This window comes from Mycteria americana, chromosome 25 (assembly GCF_035582795.1).
Source record: "Mycteria americana isolate JAX WOST 10 ecotype Jacksonville Zoo and Gardens chromosome 25, USCA_MyAme_1.0, whole genome shotgun sequence".
Classification (NCBI taxonomy): domain Eukaryota; kingdom Metazoa; phylum Chordata; class Aves; order Ciconiiformes; family Ciconiidae; genus Mycteria; species Mycteria americana.
The window spans coordinates 3,118,231-3,138,878 of record NC_134389.1 but is presented as its reverse complement, the minus strand read 5'-3'; the positions used below and the strand labels follow the sequence as shown (position 1 = coordinate 3,138,878).

Here is a 20,648-nt window from a genome sequence, read left to right as displayed (position 1 = left end):
CTTCCCTGGGTATCGGGCTCGGCTCCCCCCGCTGCTTCCTGCTGAGCCAAACAATTCGGGCCAGGGGCTGCTGCTAAGCCCCTGCTCTTAAAATAGCGCCGGGCTGAGCTCGCCCTTTTCCACGCCGCCCCCGGGCATGGGTAAATGTCAAGCCGGGGGCTACCAAAACATCCCGAGCCCCCAGTGGGGTGCAAACCGGGGGCGGCTTCGCTGCCGGTGCCACACGGACCCGGCTCAATGCCTTGCCCGGCGTGTCCCGAGGGAGTGCCGGGTGGGAGCATGGTGTCCCTGCGACACCGGCCAGGGGTGTCCCATTCCACGGGGGGGGGGCAGACGGCCAGGACAATGCGGGACCCCCCGCTCGCAGACCTGCCGCTGCTTTTTATAACCGCCCCAGCTGTCCTCAGGAGCCCAAATAAGGCTGCGGCCGCCCGGACCCCCCAGGGCTGACAATGGGTCCCGAGCACAGACTTTTTGGGAAGGTGGGGAGGCGGCTCGGCCCAAGAAAGGCAAAGCCCCCGCACCGGCGGGCAGGGCAGAGTTGATAAACCGGGCGGCGGGGCGGCGGGCAGCACTGCCGCCCTGCCTGCCCCTTGCCCGTCCTGCTGCCCGCCGCCCCGCTGCCGGCGCCCGTGTCCCACCGAGGATGGAGGCCATCAAGAAGAAGATGCAGATGCTGAAGCTGGACAAGGAGAATGCCCTGGACCGGGCGGAGCAGGCGGAGGCCGAGCAGAAGCAGGCGGAGGAGCGGAGCAAGCAGGTAGGGTGGGCGGCAGAAGCCCCCAGCCTGGGGATGTTTGGTGGGACGGCTTCTCCCCATGCTGGACCATGCTGAGCCCAGACCCAACACAGACTCTGGCAAGGGGAACAAGGGTGTGAGAGCTGCCACCGTCCCACAGCTCGGGGACTGTGTCACGATGCCGTGGGACATCCCGAGGGCTGCCCAGGGCTCAGCCCCTGCCAGCTGGTGTCATATGGGACAGGGACGGACACCGTGGGGCAGAGCTGGCCCCGGGATGGGGCAGAAGGGATGCTGCGGGGCAGAGCTGAGCCTGGGATGGGGTAGGCAGGGCTCTCCCACCGTGCGGGGGTCCGGAGGGGCGTCCACCTGCGGTGACTGCCGCTGCCCTTCCAGCTGGAGGATGAGCTTGCTGCCATGCAGAAGAAGCTGAAGGGGACGGAGGACGAGCTGGACAAATACTCCGAGGCCCTGAAAGATGCCCAGGAGAAGCTGGAGCTGGCAGAGAAGAAGGCGGCAGACGTACGTATGGGGTGCGGGGTGGGAGCTGGGTCAGCTACCCTCCCCTTCTCGCCCTCCCAGTGGGACTGCAGCCCTTCCTGCGGCCTTGGGGACAGAGGAAGGTCCCTGTCAGGCTCCGTGCACCCCTGGCAAAGCTGTGCGGGTGTCTGGGAGCAGACAGTGACCCCAGGAAGGACACATCCTGGGGGGGCCACCCACAGCCACGCAGGGGACAGAGGGATGCTGGCGGGAGCCGGTCCCAGCTTCTTCCTGGGCAAGGACGTCCCAGGCAGCCTGGGAGCGGGGATGGAGCAGGCAGGGCAGCCAGGCTCCCCGAAGCAGGGCATGGGGACCCCGAGCTGGGGGCAGAGCCACAGCAGCTGGCGGCAGCAAGCAGCCCCTCGAGCGCGGGACACGGGTCCGTGCACGTCCCCAGGAAGCTCCAAGTCACGGCTGCTGTCGGAGGAGCCGAGCTCCAGCGGAGGAGGGAGCCGTCGTCTCCCCGGGCAGGCGGAGGCCGCGTGGGCAGCGTGACAATGGCACAGCCCGGCTATTGTTGGCCGCCGTTTCCAGGAAAACAATGGCGCGAGCGGTGCAGGGTTTCGCCGGCCGGCCGCTCTCCCGGGCGTCACGTGGCATGGCGTCCGGCCCTGCTCATCACCTGCCGCGACCTGGCAGCCGGAGGGGCTGTCACCCCGTGGGGCTGCGATGCCTCAGGGGTCGAGCGTCGGGGAGATGCGGATCTTCCCTCCTGCGGGAGCTGGGAGAAAGCCCCCGGCTCCTCTCCCTCGACGGGCCCAGCTCTGACGTCCAGCCTGGAGGCAGGAGCCTTCCCCTCCCGCTACGCTGCTGATGCCGGGCCACGGGGAAGTGCCTCAAGCCCCGGCACGGCACCTGGGCTGGCCCTCGCTGGCACGTCCTGGCTCCGAGCTGGGGGCCAGGGTGTAATCGGGAACTCCCGACCCCTCCCTGAGCCCTGGGTGGTTTGTCAACCCTGCGGCTTTGCTCATGGCTTCCTGTCCCGGCCCCGGCTGAGCGTGCCGGCAGCGCCAGCCCTGCGCTGGAGCTTGGCACGTGCCGAGCGTGGCGTTGCAGAGCTCTGGGAGCCCTTTCCCTCCCTCGCACCCTTCTTCCCTCCCTTCGCTCCCTGCTGACCTATTCCCACTCTCTCCCTGCTGTCACACCGCAGCGCTGAGGACCGCATCCCCGCTCGCTTCGCAACTCGTTAATCCCTTTCTGTGCATTTGGAGCCCCCTTTTTCTGGCCACCACCCCCCAGGGTGGCTCTTGGGGCTCCCCCACTTTCACCCCGGCTCAGGGACGCGGAGGGGCGGGAGGAGGGATTTCGCACCCCGGAGCGTTGGATGCGCAGAGCTGCCTCCCAGCTGCCTCCCGGCTCCTTCCAGCCAGCGCGAGCGCGCAGGATCGGGCCCTTTCAGTCGCCAGCTCATCTCTAGGGGACGTGCCAAGCCGTTCGGCCGGCTGAGTGCGTGCCAGCCCTCTCCACCCCGGCAAACGCACCCCTGGGGCACGGGCCTGCCTGGCTGCCGAGGTTTTTAGGAGGTGGCGCAGAGGTGGCAGCCCGGCGCCCCTTTCCCTTTTATTGGTGCACCTGAAGCGCTGCCCAACAGGCTTCGTGGCGAGCGAGGGCAGCGACGGGTCTCGGTTATGTTTCTATTGAGCTCTCAGGGGGCTCCGGGGCCCTCACAGCTCTCGGCAGCGTCTTCTGCCCTAACTGAGACCGGAGAGTTTTAGCAAGGGCTAAAGCTGTCGCAATGGTGGGTTTTGGCACGCAGCAGCGGAGCGGGAGCCTGGCACAGCTTCCAGGCGCCAGAGCCCCGTCCCCGGGAGGAAGGAGGGGAGCGTGATCTGCCGCAGGGCTGCGGGGTCTCGGGCCCGGCAGGGTCCGGGGGCTCTTCAGGGTGGGAGCGGGTGGGGGGAGGCGGTGCGTGAGCTCAGCCCCCAGGAATGCGGTGCCGCTGCTGCTGCGGCCCCGCCGTGCCCGTATAAGGCCCGCGGGGCTGAGGGACAGGGCGGCCCTGGGGTGGCCCCAGCCCCACGGCGCTCCCGGGGCCGCAGAGCCGCCGGGGCAGGGGACCCCGAGGGGTGGGGGGGGGCTCGTGGGGCAGGGCGGGGGGTGCGTGCGCCCACATGGGGCAGGACGTGGAGGCCCCGGTGGGGCGAGGCCCAGGTCCTCAGGCCCCTGCGGGGCTGTCCCTGGTCCCCGTACCACGTGGGGCAGGTCCTGGTGTCCCTCGGCCTGTGTGCGGCGGGTCCCGGTGTCCCCACACCCACACGGGGCAGGTCCCGGTGTCCCCCCACCCGCGTTGGGGCAGGTCCCCGTGCCCCCAGGCCCACGGGGGGGGCTGGCCCTGGTGCCGTGTGGGGCAGGACCCGGTGTTCCCGCTCCCGCCTGGGCCGTCGCGGTGTCCCCAGGCCCCGCCGCCGCGGAGCCGGGCGGCTGCGCCCGGTTTCCACGGCAACGCGGACGGGGCGGACGGGGCGCGGAAGTGACGTCACTTCCCGGGCGGTGGAGCCGGGGCGGTGGGTTCCGGTATTTCAGGGCGGGGCCGGCGCGGCGCGGAGCGGAGCGGCGGGACGGGACGGGACGGGCTGGGAGGATGGCGGGGGCCACCACCATCGAGGCGGTGAAGCGCAAGATCCAGGTGCTGCAGCAGCAGGCGGACGACGCCGAGGAGCGGGCCGACCGCCTGCAGCGGGAGGTGGAGGCCGAGCGCCGCAACCGCGAGCAGGTACCGCCGGTGCCCCGGGCCGGGCCGCGGTGTGGGTCGGCTCCGCCGCCGGTCCCTGGGGAGGGGGTACCCCGCAGCCGGCCCTGCCGACCGCTGGGGTGGGGGTGGGGGGGTTTAGCGGGGGATGGAGCCGGGGCGGGCGGCGCTTCCGCGGGCGTGGCGGTGCCGGGGGCCGCTTCGAGCCGGGTCCGGGCAGCGCCGCGGGGTCCGGGGCTTGCGGGAGCATCTGCGGGATCCCGGCCCGGGTGTCTGCGTTCCTGCGCGACCTCAGCTCGAGGCGACCCGGGCTCTGCGCCGCTCGCCGTGGTGTCGGCTGGGGCCGGGGGGTCCCTTCCCTGCGAGCGTCCCCGCCGTGTGTCCCGTGGCGGCGGCGGCTGTCGCTGGGGTCCCCTGGACCCCAACCGTGATGCCTCGGCCGGTGCTGAGGAGGGACTGGAGCTGGAGGGAACTGGCGGATCTGTCATCGTTACCGGTCTCCCGAGCCAGGCTGGAGCTGAAGGCGGCTGGTGGGGGGACCCGAGGCTGTTGGGGAGGCGCGGGGGAGGGTGCCCGGTCCCCGGCCGGGTTCCCTGGCCACCTGCTCGCTCCGAGCTGCTGGAGAGGAAGGGGAGGAACCCGGCCATCTTGTGTGGCCCAGTATTGCAAGCACAAAGGTGTGAGTAGCCTTGGCATGTGCTGATAAAATGGAAGTGATGTCACTCGTGATGCTGCCAGTGCAGGAGCTGAGTGGAAAACTCCCAAGTTCTGCATCCTGTGCGGGGATCTCCGCTGCCTCCAAGACCGGCAGCCTCGTGGGAGCGTGTTGGGGGAAGGCAGGGACTGGGCTGGGATCGTTTGGAGGGAAGGATGGAGCAGCCACGGCAGAATCTGAACTGGCGAGCGCCCACTCTGGCAGCCCTGTCAGGCAGGGGAGGCTGGCGTCGTCCTGGGGACAGTGGATGCGGTGACACAGGGCAGGTCCTCGTGGGTGACTGGCTCGGATCTGAGCGTGACTCTCTACCAATTTGCGCAGTGACTTTGCTGCTGATTCTGTTCAAAAGGTGAAGCTGAGGCTTTTCCATCCCCAGTGCCCAAGTCTGATGTCTGACGAGCGGCGTGGTGCTGCTGCTGTGGGACCGATTGGGCTTTGCTACTGAGGCTGATGGCAGAAGCTTCTGCCGCGCAGTGGGACGAGGCCACTCCCAGACCTCAGCTGGGCTCTTTCTTTGCAGCCACATAAGGAATTCTCTTGCAATAGCGGCGTTGTCATGGGAACGTGCGTGTTTCTCCCAGCTTGCTGGAGCCTCGCTACAGGGGAGAGAACCAGTGTTCCCAGTGTAGTGGTGTCTTGTAACTAGCCCTGTGGCCTGGCCCTTGGGTCCTGTGGAATGTCCCTGTTAGATTTCTGTGGCCTGGCCTGTGGAAGCGATGGTGAGCTTCGAAGGCCGAGGCTAGCTCTGCCCTTGGCTTGCAGGGCTCCCGGTAGTTCCCTGACTCAGGGCTGCCTTCCTGAAGGAAGCACAGAGTAACGGGAATGTGCTGCTTGGCAGCAGAGCTGCCTGGAAGTGTCACCCCCGTGCCCTGGGGAAGCCTGACAGCTTCAGCTGTATTCAGTGAAGAGAAGCAGAAAGGGAGGTGTAAGGACCCTTCTGCAGAGGGAGGGAGAGGTAGTTCCTTAAAAGCAAGGGTGTGTTTTTTTGGGTGGGTTAAGTGCTGCCTGCAGGAAGTCAGGGATAAATGATGTGGTTCAGGGGGTCAGGAAACTGAGGCCTGCTGTGCTGGTGTGTCTCCATCCCCTGGGAGAAGGAGGAGGCTCTCCACCTTGACAGCTCATTGCCTCTTTACTAGGCAAAAGATGTGTGTCAAGCAGTCTCCTTCGCAGTTCTGTTTAACGTATCGTATTGTTCCTCTTTGAGCAGACCACTTCCTCCTCCGGAGGAACGTGCTGGTGGGGCTGGCTCTGGGGCAGCCTGCTGCAGCGCTGCCTTGTTTGAGCATCAAAGTGTTGGCGGGCTTCCCTGGTGAAGAGCAGGGCATGCTGGCATGGGAGCTCCTCTTCAACTTGTGTTCTCACAAACCTGGTCTTGAAACATGCTGCGGGGGGGTGCCGAGCGCCTTGCTGCCAGCCCGGGGGAAGAGCTCGGACAGCCTCTCCCGGGAACTGAACGTGATTTGTGTCGGGCCCTGCTCTAACACTGGCTTCTTTCATTGCTCTGCTCCTCCCTCCTTGGGCATGGGTTAGAAGCAGCATGTCCTTGCAGGCTGCTTTGTTACAAGTAGCTGGGGTATTTCATATATGCCTGGCATGTGCCTGTGCACAGGTATCTGTAGACGATCACAGTGCTGCCCTGAAATGGCTGCAGCCCTGTCCATCTTTGTACCAGCACAGTAATCCTGCTGGAGAGCAGGATTCTGGGTTCCCCTGGGGTGGCTCAGGTGGGCTGTTAGTGTCCCTGAGGTGCCTAGGCTTCCCCCCAGGCTCTGGTCGGGGTTGATGCAGGCTGGGCTGTAAGCAGACGCCTCGTGGTTGATAGTGCTGCTGTAACAGGCCTGGCTGGGGAGGTGCGATGGCTTCTGATCTCTGCCGATTCATTAAAGCCTTGGTCACTTTTGTGGTCACGCTTCTGGCAAATGTGTGGCGCCTGCAGGCTCTCGGCAATTTCACCGGCTCCTGGCATGTACGACTGAACTGAGGTGGCTGTCTGCATGTGGCTGTTGCTGGGGAACAGCCGCCTCAACCTGTCTCAAGACTGGATTGAGGCTTTTGCTCTTTCTCTGGGTTATTAGTGAATCGCTGAGAGGAAGGAAGCCTTAGAGCACAGCTGGCTCTCTGGGGCTTGAGCTGCTGGGGTTGTGGGCACTACAGTGATCGGCTGAGCCCTGCTGCTGCCCCAAGTCGAGGCAGTGCTGTAGAAAGTCTGGCCTGCCAGTGCCCTGATGCAGCTTGGCAGACCTCTCAACCTGAAGCTGTTAATCTTTCTCACGTTGCTGATGAGAGGGCTTGTTTCAAGCAATGCTCATGTCCAGATCACATGAGTGCTACATGGTAGCTGTCACAGAGCTCTGGTGTGGTGGATAAATAGGACTGTGATTGATGGCCTGGCAGGATTACAGCAGCTGTGGAGAAGACCCATTAGCGTAAGTCATCTACTTAGTGTTTATGGCTTAAACTGTCACGTCAGCTCAAGCTGACAGGCGAGAAACCTGCAGGATGACTGCTGCATGGACAAAGTGCGTGTGTGTGAAATGTTGCAAAGCTTAACCTGTATGCAAGCATATGGGAGCGCAGCCTCTGTAAAAGTGGATAAAGCACCCTGGCTTTGTTTTGGCTTCCCATGTGCTGCTGCTGACCTGAAGGCAGAGCTCAGCAGCCCCACACTAACTGCTAAACCTGCTACAGACTGAGTCACCCTCATCTGCTCCCTCTAGGCTGAGGCAGAAGTGGCATCTTTGAATCGCCGTATCCAGCTGGTAGAGGAGGAGTTAGACCGAGCCCAGGAGCGCCTTGCCACAGCTCTGCAGAAGCTGGAAGAGGCAGAGAAGGCTGCAGATGAAAGTGAAAGGTGAGCAAGGGCTGCTGCTCTCACTCGGTCAAACATCTCAGACGTGTTCCTGACCGAGGGCCCAGTGCCATCAACCTCTTGGGCTTCCTGGAGGGTGGGAAGTAGATACCACATCAAAGCTGGATGTGGGAGTCGGTGCCTGCTTATGCAGAGCAACTAAAACAATGCTGTTGGCCTTCAGTGAGTATCTTGGAACCTGAGGCTAAGGAGTGAGTAAGTGCTGTGTACTGCCATGCATCCCTGTCTTCAAGGGAGGAGAAATAAGTGGATTCTGGGACACTGTTGACTTGTAAAGGTGGCTGCTGGTGGGGAAGCCTCTCTTCCCGCTGCCTCTGCCAGCATCCTCCCTTCTGGCAGATGTACCCTGACCTGGCAGTGTGATTCATAGGGGAGCGGTCCACTTCCAGTTGGCTGATGTGTGTCTTCGGTGCACACGCTGTAGTGAGCAGCCTGACCCAGCTGATGTCCTGCCATAAAGATGGACTTGGCTCTTCCTGCATTCCAGCCTGGAAAGTGCTTGGCTCAGCTATGTGGAGTCCCTAAGACAGCTTGGCTTGTTCTTCTCAGCAGCACCACATTTCCTTTGGTCAAGGAGCCCAATGAGCTGCTGGAGTAACGCTCCAAGGAACAGTTAATTCTGAGCAATCGAGGTTGCTGTATTTGCATCAGCCCAGCAGTGTCTGCCTTCCTGTGCTACCCTCTGCACTCGGAGGTGTTGTGGCTCATAAGGAAGCAACATGGTCCCGGGGGAGCACGTTAATGCTCTGAAACTCATTACACTGCTGGCTTGTACAGGATTGTTTTATACATCTCCCCTCCCTGTGCTTTCTTTTGGGCAGAGGCATGAAAGTCATTGAAAACAGAGCTCTGAAGGATGAGGAGAAGATGGAACTGCAGGAGATCCAGCTCAAGGAAGCCAAGCACATTGCAGAGGAGGCGGACAGGAAGTACGAGGAGGTGAGACCCTTGGATGCTCTAGTGCAGTTGGCCCTGGCCAGGAGAGGCGGCTCCTCTTCCTGCTGACAGGGCTTTCCTCAGCAAACCTGGGGGGAGAGCCTGGCTCTCAGCAGAGCTATATCAGTGTTCCCCTTAGCCAAAAGACTCTGGCAGCTCCAATGACTCCTGTAGGCGTTTCCCTTTACTGCTTTGCACAGAGCTACAAGTACAAAATCATCTTCCTTCCTCTTAACTCTGATTCTCCCTTCCAGGTTGCTCGGAAACTGGTGATCATAGAAGGAGATCTGGAGCGTACTGAAGAGAGAGCTGAGCTTGCAGAGTCGTGAGTAATCTGCTCGCATGTAACTGGCATGTCTACCTTTGCATGAGAACTAACACAGCATTTCTAACCTTGTCACACAAGGCCTGAAGCACAGGGTGGGTTTAGATCCTCAAATGAAAGAGTTGGAAGCACTCTCCTGCTCGGAACAGGATTAGGTCCACTGAGGACGTGGTGTTTGCCATGATGTGATTTGCCTTGTAGTGGAGATGTTCTGCCCCTTTGCATGGAGGGACTCCCTAGTTAGCGAGGCCAGAGAATCCTTCTCCACTCGCTATTCACCAGCGCTGCTTTGTACGTATGGTCACGAGATCCTTACGTGTTGCTACGGGGCACGTGAGTGCACAGCACTTGTCCTAAAGCGGCAGAGGCCTCCCAGGCCGGGAGCTGAGGTGGCATGCGGGATGTCCCAGGGCAGAACTGTGGCTGAGGTTGGTCTCTGGCCTCTTAAAATATTTGCAGTAACCACTACAGGCTTCTGCACTGCTGAGCAGCAAGCTGGACTTCCTCTGCTTGGAGCAGACACACAAATTGTGGTGTTTGGGCTCCTTTCACATGTCTGGATGCTTTAGCTGATCCTTGAGGAGCTGGTCAGGGCCTTTCTGTACTCTGGGCCTTGTCTAACAAAGTTAGTGCGTACGCAGCAGTAGCACTGTGCTTCCTGCCCAGACATGCATGTCATGACCATGACTCTTTTGTGTTTTTCCCCTACCCCCTTTATGCTCTGCGGTATTGTGTTATTGGTGCTCCTTTTGACCCTTGCCCCCACCTGGCTTGTGCCATCGTGTGACCGTCACTAACAGTCGTTGCCGGGAGCTGCAGGAGCAGATCAGAGTGATGGACCAGCACTTGAAGTGTCTGTCTGTTGCCGAAGAAAAGGTACTAACCTTTCCCTTCTCGAACCATTAAACTGGAACTCTTGTGGTCTTCTTGCTACGCTCCTTCCCTCAGCTTAACTGCATCTTTCTCTCTCCTGGAATGTTCTGTCCTCTCTGCCCATAAATATTCCTGTCTGAGTGGTGGTGGCTGTCCGTCTGTCCATCAGAAGAGCTTCCCTCCTTACAGCAAACTAAACATGCAGTTTCTACTTGAAGACTCCAGGTCTGGCCGAAATCTGTCCACATCTCTGCTGCTCAGCTCAGTGCCCTGCGCGTGTGCTGGCAGAATACTTAAAATATGAACTTGGAGGCAGGAAGGGAACTTGCTTTCCGCACAAGTGCCTCAAAGCAGGGTCCCATCCAGTCTGATCGCAGATTGTCTTCCCTGCACGTGGATTCACTTCTTGTCTCTCCTGTCTTTCCCTCCCACTTCTTTTCCTTTTTTTCTCCCCTTTCTTTATGAAACCCCACAGTAAATGTTCTGAGCTGGAAGAAGAGCTGAAGAATGTCACCAACAATCTCAAGTCTCTTGAGGCTCAGGCTGAGAAGGTAGGGCTGCTTGTCCAAGGGCCAGAAACATTTCTGTTTTGCTAGGAGGGTGTGTGACAGCAGAGCACCCACTGGGATGGAAATGACACAACTGCAGCCTTAAGCAAGCAAGGAGAGCTGTGCTTGCTCTCCTGGGACAGCTAACGGATTTCAGTGCAGGGCTAATGTTGACTGTAGAAGCTGGGAGTGCGGGAAGTTTGGCCGCCCTTCCCTGCCTTGCGGCAGACTCGATCAGCCAAGATGTTTATGCTGCTGGGATGAGAGTTTTTCTCCGCCCAAGTTTGTGTTGCGTGCATGATGTGGGACTTGCTGCCTGACCCAGTTCTGTTGGACTAGGTTAGGGATGTGAAAAACTCCCAGTTGGAAGTTTCTGTGGGCATGTGCACTGCAGTGAGGACTTCAAGTCTCCCTCTGTAGCTGTGGGCTCTCTGGAGCGGGAGGTACCCGGTGCTGCTGAGGGCTGCTGATTGCTGACTCCTCTCCTTTTCCACAGTACTCTCAAAAAGAGGATAAATATGAAGAAGAGATCAAGATTCTGACTGATAAACTCAAAGAGGTGAGTGACCGTGTCAGGATGGCCCAGCTGGGTGAGCTGGCCTCCGCTTGACTGGGGAGAGATGTGGAGGGTGAGAGACTTCATGTCCTGAGGCTGATGCCTCTGTAGTCCTCTCTATCCCAAAGCTGTTGTACTAAGTGGCTCGCTTCTGTCTGGCAGGCGGAGACCCGTGCTGAATTTGCTGAACGGTCTGTAGCCAAGCTGGAGAAGACCATTGATGATTTGGAAGGTACATTCTGGGGATGGGAAGCCAAAGAATATGTGGTGATGAGTAGGGAGCTGAGGAAGGCTGTCTCGCAGATAGCTGGAGAGTGGAGACACTGCTCTGCTCCCCAATGCTTGGAGCATGACCTAACTCGGCCTCCAAGGTGAGGCTTGGTGCCTCTGGGCTCAAGAGTCATGCCCTGTGTATCTACTCTGAAAACAGTTCCCTTGCTATGCTGTGGCAGATATCAAGCTCTTGATCCAACCACCTTGCCGTATCTGACTGATAGTGACAGATAGCGCGGCTGGTCTATCTTGGTTGTGATGTCCTCAGGAATGTAACTGGATTCCTGTGCTCCAGCTTAAGCCGATTTAAGGAGTGGCATAGGAAAAAAATGCCTGAACTCCACAGGAATTGGTTACAATAACATACTTGTGTGCAGAATCTCACGCACATGGCTGGCTGCTGCAGACAGTGTTGCTGCAAGTCAACCGCAGTAGTCAGTGAGTCTTGAAACAGCCCCCATGAAGACTCGGACTCCCCAGTGTCTGTCCTGGTTCAAGATTAAATCACCAGAAGCCCCATCCATGCAGTGTGGTGGTCAACCTGTGCCAAGGATGGGTTCCTTTCCTGGTTTCACAGTACTTCAGGAGCACTCCTGAGGCCTGCCATTGCAGAATCCTACCTTTCCCCAAGCCGTGGAAGGAGAAGGTTCCAACTGCCTCCCTTAAATCTGGGGCTGTGGCCAGATTCTTCCGTGGATAGCTGTGGCTGGAGTGGTGGTGCTGGTAAACCAAAACTCTTACAGGCCTCCTGCCTCAACCAGAGCATGTGCCTTTGTGGTCTTTTAGTGCCAGGTCTTGGAGATTCAAAGCCACATCCTATCGTCTGGAGTCACTCAGGAGGTTTTTTTATCTAGAAATAGCAATGGTGTCAGCTGAGCTGTTCCAGAACCGCAGCCAAGCAGCAATCTGAGCCACCTCATGATCCAGGGCAAGCTTTTATTTGGAACTGCAAAAACTCCTCCAAATCCCTGCATGCTCCCCTTGAAACACGTTGATCGAGAGTTGGCTCTGGTCTCCAGCCTTGCTGCTGAAGTGACCTAGTTTATGACAACTGACAAAGTTCTCTGGGCTCTGTGAAGCCGTTAACAACATTACCAGCTGTACTGTAGCCTAGGCAGCCAGAGCTGGGAGAAGTCTGTGCCAGCTCTGCACAGTGCTCAAGGAGTGCATCAGTATGAGTTTCAGGACTGCCTGCTCCCCGAAGGCGGGTGATCTGCCTGTCTGTTCCATTATCTGATGGAGAACACAGGTGTGGCCTGTCTGTTCAGCTCACCCTGCCTAGCTGAGTACTACAGAATGGGAATTCCCTCTCATGCCCAGGACTATTACGTGACTGACTTCTCCCAAGCCGGTTTTTGTATTGAGACTGAAGGTGAGAACACAGCACCGCAATTGATCTGTGCCTTCCTTAGGTGTAGCAAGCTTCTCCCTAAGTGGATGGAGTTGCCCTTCCCTGCTACTCCTCCTGTCAGTGGTTCTTGCTGACCTAGCTGGGCAGCTTGTTCTCGCAAGCTGATGTGGTTTGAGTTCTTGGCTCTGCTCCCCTTAGAGCTGGCTTGTAATCCTGGAAGGCACTTGCTGGTCAGACTGTCCTCAGGCTGTTGGAACCCTTGCGTTCATTGTCGGGAACTAATATGGAGTCACGATGGCTCCACATCTAACTTCATTTTCTTCTGTTCATGAATCCCATACTGCTTTTCCTGCCCCAGGGTGTTGGAAGAACTCCTCTGCCTTCCCTCATTGTTTCCCTTTTGTTCTCCTCCTAAACCTCTTCTAGATGAGCTCTATGCCCAGAAACTGAAGTACAAAGCAATTAGTGAGGAACTGGACCACGCCCTGAATGACATGACTTCCATGTAAATATGAGCTGGCTGGTGTTCGCCTCTCGCTTCAGCAGGCTAGACCGCCAGAGCTTGCTTGGTTTGCTGTGATTTTCATAGTTGGAGAATCAATGGCACTGTGTCTAGGTTACTTCTACAGATCTCTGCCTCGAGGATTGTGGAGGCTTCCCTGCAGCATGCTGTACTCTAACTCTAGGTCCTTGTGATCTGCATGTGTAACACTAAGTGCTGTGCTGGCCTGAAAGGGTTCTGACTTGAACTCTCTGACTGCAATTCCCAGTCCCACTGGGAAAGGCTTCCTAAGGTAATGTGGCTTAGTTGCCTGCTGGAGCCACTGGGCCATGGTCTCGGGATTCCTCCTGAAAGAGGCTGTGGATAACAGTCAAGTGGATTCCTTAGGAATTGCCCTAACAGGCTTGAGGTGGGCTGGATCGTGAACTGATCTGTGGAAGTAGCTGAACTCGTATGTTTCTGCAACTTTGCTACTCAGCTTTCTGTTCAGATTTGCGGTGGGTTCTGCTAACAGCTGCTCCGCACGGTCCTCACCACTAACCAAGGAGAGGCCAGGTACTTGCACTGCAGAGGAAGAGCCTTAATGCTAGCGTCCGAGAGCTCCCTAAGCAAAGTTTGCTGTGCACAAACACTTAAGCTTCTCTTAAAATTAGTGTCTCCTTCTGTCTCACACAGATAAGTCTTGCGATTCCAAACTCCACTTTGGATTTGCCTCTCTGCTTGGTGGCTTGTTCTGCATCTGCACCCTGCATTCATGCTCTCGTCATCTCGCTCTGAATTCCAGTACCTTTTTCCAGTTACTGTGCACAGGGCAGCCCTGGGAACGAGTGCTGTAAAGACACTGAAGCTTGACTGCAGCAGCAGCAGCCCCCCAGTTATGCTGCACTTGCTCCTAAACAAAGCTCCCTCTGTTTGACCGATGTGCCAGACACTGCTGTGCTCTGAGGGGCTGCCCTTTCAATGTCTGGGTGTAGCTGGGAGTATGTTGTTCTCATCTGCATATCTTGTGTAGAGCCATAAAGCTCCTTTTGTATTTCTCTTGCCTCTTGCTTGAGCATGATGTCACCTTTTTTAAGGAAAACAATTCTTGTACAAATTCAATGGAATGGGTAGTGCTTTTGAGAAATGGATTTCTAGTGACCACTTGCTGCTTTAGAGTAACTGTTTCAATGTTGCCTTCGAACCAGTGTAACCCTCATCACCCTCGGTGGAATACACAGACTTCATTAACATGCTGGATTTTTCCCTTTGGGTGTCTTATTGGCTCACAGATGTGAATTGCAGCTCTGCAAACGGTGCCTCAGCATGCAGCATGCCCTGTAGGGTCAAATGGGAGGCTGGGGTTTGTGGCAGGAAGTCCTTGAGCTGTGCCTGCTTCAGCCTGGCTGAAGACACTCCTCACACCTGCCTGCTCTGTAGTGTTCAGTGGCATCGGTTGCCAAATGCTGGCTTGCAGGGGGAAGTCACTACACCTGATAGTCACTTAGGTCACTGGCAGGGTGTGAAAGCTAATAAATATCAAGTGAGCTCTGGCTGGTTTCCAGTTGGACAGGACTGGTTGGGTGTGAGGTGCTGCCTGTGCCTGTGGGGGGGATGTATGGCCCCTTGCTTCAGGAATGAGAATGCACCACAGCAGGGCTGGGGTCATCTGAGCCAGGGAATCTGTGTTTTGCAGACTCTTCCCCTCCCCGTGCAGGGGCTGAGGGTGACGGGATCCTCCTGGGAGCGTGGCATGGAGCTTTACACTGAGCACTGCAGCTAGCAGCAGGCTGTAAACACTTGCCATGTGTCACTGCTGGTCTGAGGCTGTTGCTAGTTGCCCTGGTATCATAAGCACTGATCAGCCTCTCTGTATGTGCTGCCTCATGGTGGCTTGTCAAATACTCTTCCCTCTCTGGATTGGTTCATCTGCCACAGTGCCCGAAGAGCCCTTCATGAACAGAGTTTTGATGAAATGGGACACCTCCCGTGGTTTCCTCAGGTTTGTGTCACTCCGTTCTCCACACAAATGGCACTAGCAGTAAGGATAGTCCAGACACGCTGAACTGCCCCAGTCTGTTCTCACTGTCTTCTGTGTCAGGGCTATCCCTGCTCTCCCGGGTCTGGGTGGGGAAGGAGGGAGCATTCCTGCAAGGAATTTCAAAGGGTAATAGCCTGGAAAGCTCTGGCAGATGGTGGTCTGACTCTCCTGGGGTATGGGCAATAACTCGGTGCCCTGTAAGCACAAAGCAAGAACCTGTAACTCCTCAGTAACCAAACCTGCAGCTGGAGTAGGGGGTCTAGATCCTGTGGGAGGGGCAGGGCTTCTGTCACAAGTGTCTGGGTGTGTGGAGGCTTCTAGCCCAGCATTCAGTTGCCAGCTCTTACCAGGTGGGAGGTGGCACCCTGCCCTTGTGAAATGGCCTCTCTCCTCATGGGGAGGTCCTGTCGGCTGTGGGTTTATTACTGACTCGCACTGTGTGGAGCTTGTGGCTCTGCTGTTGCACAGTGGTGTTGCAAGCGATGTTATCGAAGGCTGGGCTGTGGCAGGCCCTTTCCCTGCTCGTCCTGATGGAACTCCACGCTGGGTGGTAGATGGATGGGTGGGTGATGCAACTTCTGCCCTGGGAGGTTTTGAGAGGCTTCTGGTCTGACTGGATTGCTAGGCTTGTGCAGGCTGGTTACTGTGAGCTGGGCTCTTGACTCGGGAGTGCTGCAAATGCAGATTAGCTGACCAGGAGGCACAGGTCCTGGAGCTCCCCAGGTTGCAAGGATGGCTGGTAAGGCTGCCCTGCGGGCTGGGTGGAGAAGGGAGCAGGCCAAACACTGGAGCTAGCCCCAGCAGACCTGGGCAAGCATTCCATGTTGAGGAGCTGTTCCTGAGGTCTAGGAAGGGTCATGCTAATTACTTCAGTCAGTCTGCTCCCTCATGTGGGTGGATCATCAGGTCCCTGTGCACAAACAGTAATGCTTGCTTGAAGGCTGTGAGCTGTTGCACCAGCCTACAGTCACTGGTACTTCTGACCACAGCTCACTCCTGTCCTCTGCTGCTCTGGAGATCCAGGACCAGCCCTGATCACCTGGGGCTGGAGACTGGCATCAGAGCGCACAGCCTACCTGCTCAGCGCCAGCACAGAGGTCAGAGAGCGAGTCCCTAGCAGCAGTAGTAGTTGATGTGCAAGGTAGGCTCTGATGTAGGCCAGGATGGGGTATACCTGTCCCCCTTACGACAACTTCCCTCAACTTCTAGTTAGATTGCAGTGAGACAGAAATTGTTGGCTTCTCTGGCTGTTGCTTGGTCCCTTGGTGGCTTTAAAGAAGGGACAATCAATCAGCATTACTACCCTCTGTCCTGCAGAGTGAGGTGTAGTTAGAGTAGGTGCTGGGGGTAGCTGGGTGAAGGTGTCACGCTGGAGGGGCTGGGCTGAGACTCTCTGGAGAGGGGGATGTGCTTTGGCTGCTCCATGTGAACAGCTTGACTCAGTGTCCTGAATCTTACCTAGCCGTGTCTTGTTCAAGAGCAAAATATTCCTAGGTTGAAAGCAATGAGGAATGGTGTAGAATTCCCTTCAGAGGGTGCACTAGATTCCTGGGGACCTTGTAGTACAAGGATTTGAGAAGCTGCCTAAGGCCAGCAAGAATTGCTGTGCTTTATGCTCACTCATCAGACAGAGGCAGCATGCTCTGCGTATTGCTTCAGTTTGTGATGGTTAGTTCTGCCAGGCTGGAAGCTGCTGTATAAGGATTTATCACTGCCGGGCATTCCCCCAAATGCAGGAATTGGAGTTGTGAGGCTGGGAGGACCCTGGCTGTGTAGATGGGCAGAGATAGATGTTGAATTGGTTCTCTGCGGTGGCTGGTTGTGGCTGACAGGCTGCTTGGTAGGACAGTGGCCATCCAGCCCTGTCCTGGGAGAGGATCAGACTGGGTCTCCCTTTCCCTGGAGTTGCTGATGAGTATGTGTGCTTGGTACCAGCCTTGGGGTGGTACCTAGTATGGCTGCTAGAGCCCTGTAAGGACAAGGACTGGGTGGGAGGTGAAGGCTGTCAGATGCAGTGGCAGTTTGTGCCCTGCTCATTTAGTTGTTCTGGGGCAAACATAAAATAGGAGCCTGTGCTCCAGAACTTCCTCTGTCCCGTACCCAAAGCAGATACTGCCTTCAGTCCTTGTCTAGATGTGGTAGGTTGTTAGTGTGGCACAAAGGTGTGTCTTCCAGGTCAGGTACGAGATGCTGTCATTCTCAGTTCTTCTGGTGTTCCTGTTCTACTGTTTAAAACCCCATCAATCCCACTGCCATGTGGTGTGGCTCACTCTGGAAGGTGCTTCTGGTTCAGCTGTGGTAGAACTACTTCTTTCTGCAAAGTGCTCCACAGGCTTAAAGCACATCCCAAGTATTTCTCCTTACCTGGGTACAGCCCAGCCCAGCCTGCAGGCTCCTCTTCTGGTGTCCTCCTCTTCCTTTCTTTGCCTTCGCAAGCCTTTGGCAGCACTTCCATTTCTGCCCGCACTTGGTTTCCTCTGTGATCTTCCTGAGCTGAAATGCAAGTTAGAGTAAGACAAACCTTTGTTCTCTCTAGCTTCATCTGTGTAATTAGGCTAGACTTGATCCTCAGAGGCACGTGTTATGGAGACAGCTTATTTGATGTGCTCATCTTGGTACTCTACTAACCTTCCCTTTCTCTCTTTTTCTCTCTTCCTCTTGTTTCCCCTAATCCTGTTGCTGCTGCAGAGCGCCTGTACAGCCAGCTTGAGAAAAATCGCCTGCTCTCTAACGAGCTGAAGTTAACGCTGCATGATCTGTGTGACTGAGAAGGGGGCCCACTAATGCCATTAAACAAGCTTATTGCGACCACCAGTGCTGTGGACCACAGTGAAATCTGATCATTCTTAAGACTGGCAGACTTGCAAATTTTATGCAATTGCTGCTATTTAATGGGGCACTTGAATTTATCCTCTAATTTATTTAAGAGTTGCTTTTTTATATAAAGGTAACCTCTATTCTTGGTGAAGTAACCCTCAGACTTGGCTGTTTTTTGAGCAGTGTTGTTCACTTGTCCAGGGGGTCCTGCCTGGCTCCTCCATGGAACCAGAATGGTTGCACCCACCAAGAGAGGGGTGGGGTGAAGTTAGGCTTATGTCTGCTAAAAGATGCCTGTCAAGTGCTACGACTTAATTTACTGTTAGCTGAATGACTGTAGGATTTCCTGCTGCATGGAATGATGGCTTCTAACAATAAATGACTGACCTTGTGGTCTGTAAGACACTGCACACCTGTAGTACGTTCCTATATAGTTGAGTCCTAACCTAGAAGGTTTGGGGGAAGTGGTCATTCCTGGGGCCTGACCCCAGTGCAGCTGCAGAGCCCCAGAATGGGTTCAAAAAGCTCATGGACATTTCTTTTTTTTTTTTTTTAAAAAAAAAGGCAAGTCCCAAAATCTACAGCATGAAGCTGTGTCTTGAGTGCCTGCAGGGAATCTTTAAATGCTGCAGTGGCTAGTGCTCTAGGAAGGCTGCTTCTCGCTCCGTGCACGGTTTCTGACCCGGGGGAGGTTGGGGAGTGGCTTTGAGAAACTGCCTGTACCTAAAGGACATCTTTCTACAGCCAGTGTCCCAGCGTGTGGATCTCTTCAGTGATAAGGGTGGGCTCACCTTTGGAGTAAAGCCTACCTAGAGCGCTAGTTGCTGATCTGAGCTCTCCTCCTGGCTTAAGGAACATGTGAGAATCAACTGTGTAGCTGCCTGTAGTCTCGGGCAGAGTTGCAGCACCCTTGCTCCTACTTGCTCCCCGCCTGCCCGACACTGAAAACAGCCTCTTCCCTGCTTTCTTGAGGCATGGTTGTCTGCTCCCTGCTGCTAGGTAGTTATGGTCTTGGTGACCAGCTTGGCATCTCTCTCCTGTGCTGGGGGGAAGGGGGGCACAAACAGCTGTAACGCCAGGGGGTGATTTCTAAGCGTTTTACCTCCAAGCGTGTTGCTCTTGGGTGCCTTGCTGGGCCACGGGGGGGTCTGCTGTCTGAAAGTGGTGAAGCCCTGGGGAAAGCTAGCTACTGTCGGAGGCACCTGCATGCAAAACACTGCCTAGAGCACTGGCTAAAAGTACATCGTGACCGTGCCACCTGGGAGCACCGGCAATGCGAGAGGCAAGGGCTACAAATGAGCCAGGTAACTTCAGAGCTTTTAGCTGCACCCAGCCAGGCACCCCCCGTCTGAGGACTTGCTGCGGCAGCGTGCTGGGAAGGGGCTAGCGCAAGCTTTCCTCGGCGAAGGTTTTTCGGTTGTCTGAAGCTGACTGGTAACTCTTGACTTTTCCTTCCTGCCAGATAAACTGAAATCCACCAAAGAGGAGCATCTCTGCACGCAAAGAATGCTGGACCAGACCCTGCTAGACCTGAACGAGATGTAATGGATCCCTGCCACTGCCTCCGCCACACGATGCCTGGGGGGGGCCAGCCCAGCCACTGCTGACCTCTAACCCTTGGGGACCAGAGTTTACTTTCTGTTGCCAACTTGACCAAACACAAATCTTCTCCTTTGCCTCAGGGTTAAAGGCCATCAGGTTGGGCAGAGCTTCAAACAGCATTATTAAGGGAAATAAACAATGCAATAATGTTTGGGGAGCATGTTTGAGATGTACACATTTTGTAACTACCTTTTTTTGTAGCAACCATTGTAAACATTCCAAATAACTCGTGAGGCTGGTGAGCTACACTTCAAAGCTCTTGGCTTTAAAATTTGGTATTAACCTTCTGTTAATCAGCTCTGGGCCACCCTGCTTTGGCAGGGGAGGAAGAAGGGTGTGACAGTTCCTGGCTGTGGGCCACTGAATCAGAGTAGCCGGGCTAGGGATGGAAGCCTGTTGGGAAAACTTCCTTTCCAGGAGCTGTTTGCCAAAAGAGCAGTTCAGTTTCTCAGCTTTAAGGTAACTCTGTGTTGTGGAGAAGCAACTTGGGCAAAAGGAGACTTTTTTTTTTTTTTTAAGCCAAGCCTGTTATCTGAACAATTGAACCTTCACAGGGGTTGTTTTCCTTCCCTTCCCCCCACTGGTGGCTGCTTCCTTTCCTGGTAGGCTTAGAGAAGCCACGGCCCCTCTAACCTGTTGCTACACAGGGGTTGAATTTGCCTTCACTAAGTGCTGACGCACCAAGCTTTATCGCTCATTGCTGGGTTACACTTAACAGCTTAAGTACAACAGCCTTGTTGTCTTGGGGAAGTTTTTTTGCCTACCCTGAGGGAGGGAACTGAGGCCTTCCCTCCTGGCCAGGAGTGCTCTTAGTGTCTTAAGGTACAAGCCATCTTGCTGTGCATTGCTGATGTGTAGTTGTTGTGAGGCGTGAGTGTGGAGATGTGTCAAGCTCGCGGCGTCTAGCTTGTGCTCGAGCATGCTGCTTGGTTGTAGCAGTTTTAGGGGCCAATCTGAAGAAAAGAACCCTATCAAGTGTTTTGATACTAAATTGAAAAATTGTCTTACTGTCTTTTGAAATAAAAACCAATCCCTCCACGCTGCTGTCTGGCTGCAGAGCTTTACTGTGTGCGAGCCGCTAAGTCTGGGCCTGCGGGGGATGAGGGCGGGTCTGAAGAACGGGGCCTGTGCCCATCCCTCAGGGAGGAGACCGGGGGTGAGGTAAGGCCAGGCTCGCCTGCTTCTTCCCGGGGCCAGAGCGCAAAAGCGGGCCTGTGGGGGTGAGTCCTCCCTCTTTTACCTCAGCCCTTCGGCGGGGGAGCCACTGCTTGCCGCGGGGCGGGTGCCCGGCGG

General features: G+C 56.5%; 1 protein-coding gene across 11 annotated transcripts; it reads left to right on the top strand.

The window, feature by feature from the left end:
• Nucleotides 1–3,662: 3,662 nt before the first annotated feature.
• On the top strand, nucleotides 3,663–20,393 carry TPM3 (tropomyosin 3). Of its 11 annotated transcripts, XM_075525301.1 has the most exons (10): nucleotides 3,663–3,992; nucleotides 7,401–7,534; nucleotides 8,374–8,491; nucleotides 8,743–8,813; nucleotides 9,614–9,689; nucleotides 10,731–10,793; nucleotides 10,953–11,022; nucleotides 12,841–12,919; nucleotides 14,834–14,897; nucleotides 18,498–18,581. In XM_075525301.1, the coding sequence occupies exons 1-10, from the start codon at nucleotides 3,861–3,863 to the stop codon at nucleotides 18,564–18,566; spliced, it is 876 nt and encodes a 291-aa protein (XP_075381416.1). In that variant the 5' UTR covers nucleotides 3,663–3,860; the 3' UTR covers nucleotides 18,567–18,581. The 11 variants fall into 11 exon arrangements, with proteins under 11 accessions (XP_075381416.1, XP_075381406.1, XP_075381414.1 ...); XM_075525291.1 differs by lacking the exon at nucleotides 18,498–18,581 and having other exon boundaries at nucleotides 3,664–3,992; nucleotides 14,834–14,975; XM_075525290.1 differs by lacking the exons at nucleotides 9,614–9,689; nucleotides 18,498–18,581 and adding an exon at nucleotides 10,162–10,237 and having other exon boundaries at nucleotides 3,796–3,992; nucleotides 14,834–14,975.
• Nucleotides 20,394–20,648: the final 255 nt, after the last annotated feature.

Bases quoted from the DNA above. Each gene is read 5' to 3' on its own strand.
- TPM3 (XM_075525301.1), top strand. From the start codon at position 3,861: ATGGCGGGGGCCACCACCATCGAGGCGGTGAAGCGCAAGATCCAGGTG. The intron at 8,814-9,613 runs GTGAGTAATCTG...CGTCACTAACAG, and splicing joins AGAGCTGAGCTTGCAGAGTC to TCGTTGCCGGGAGCTGCAGG. The intron at 9,690-10,730 runs GTACTAACCTTT...CCTTTTCCACAG, and splicing joins TGTCTGTTGCCGAAGAAAAG to TACTCTCAAAAAGAGGATAA.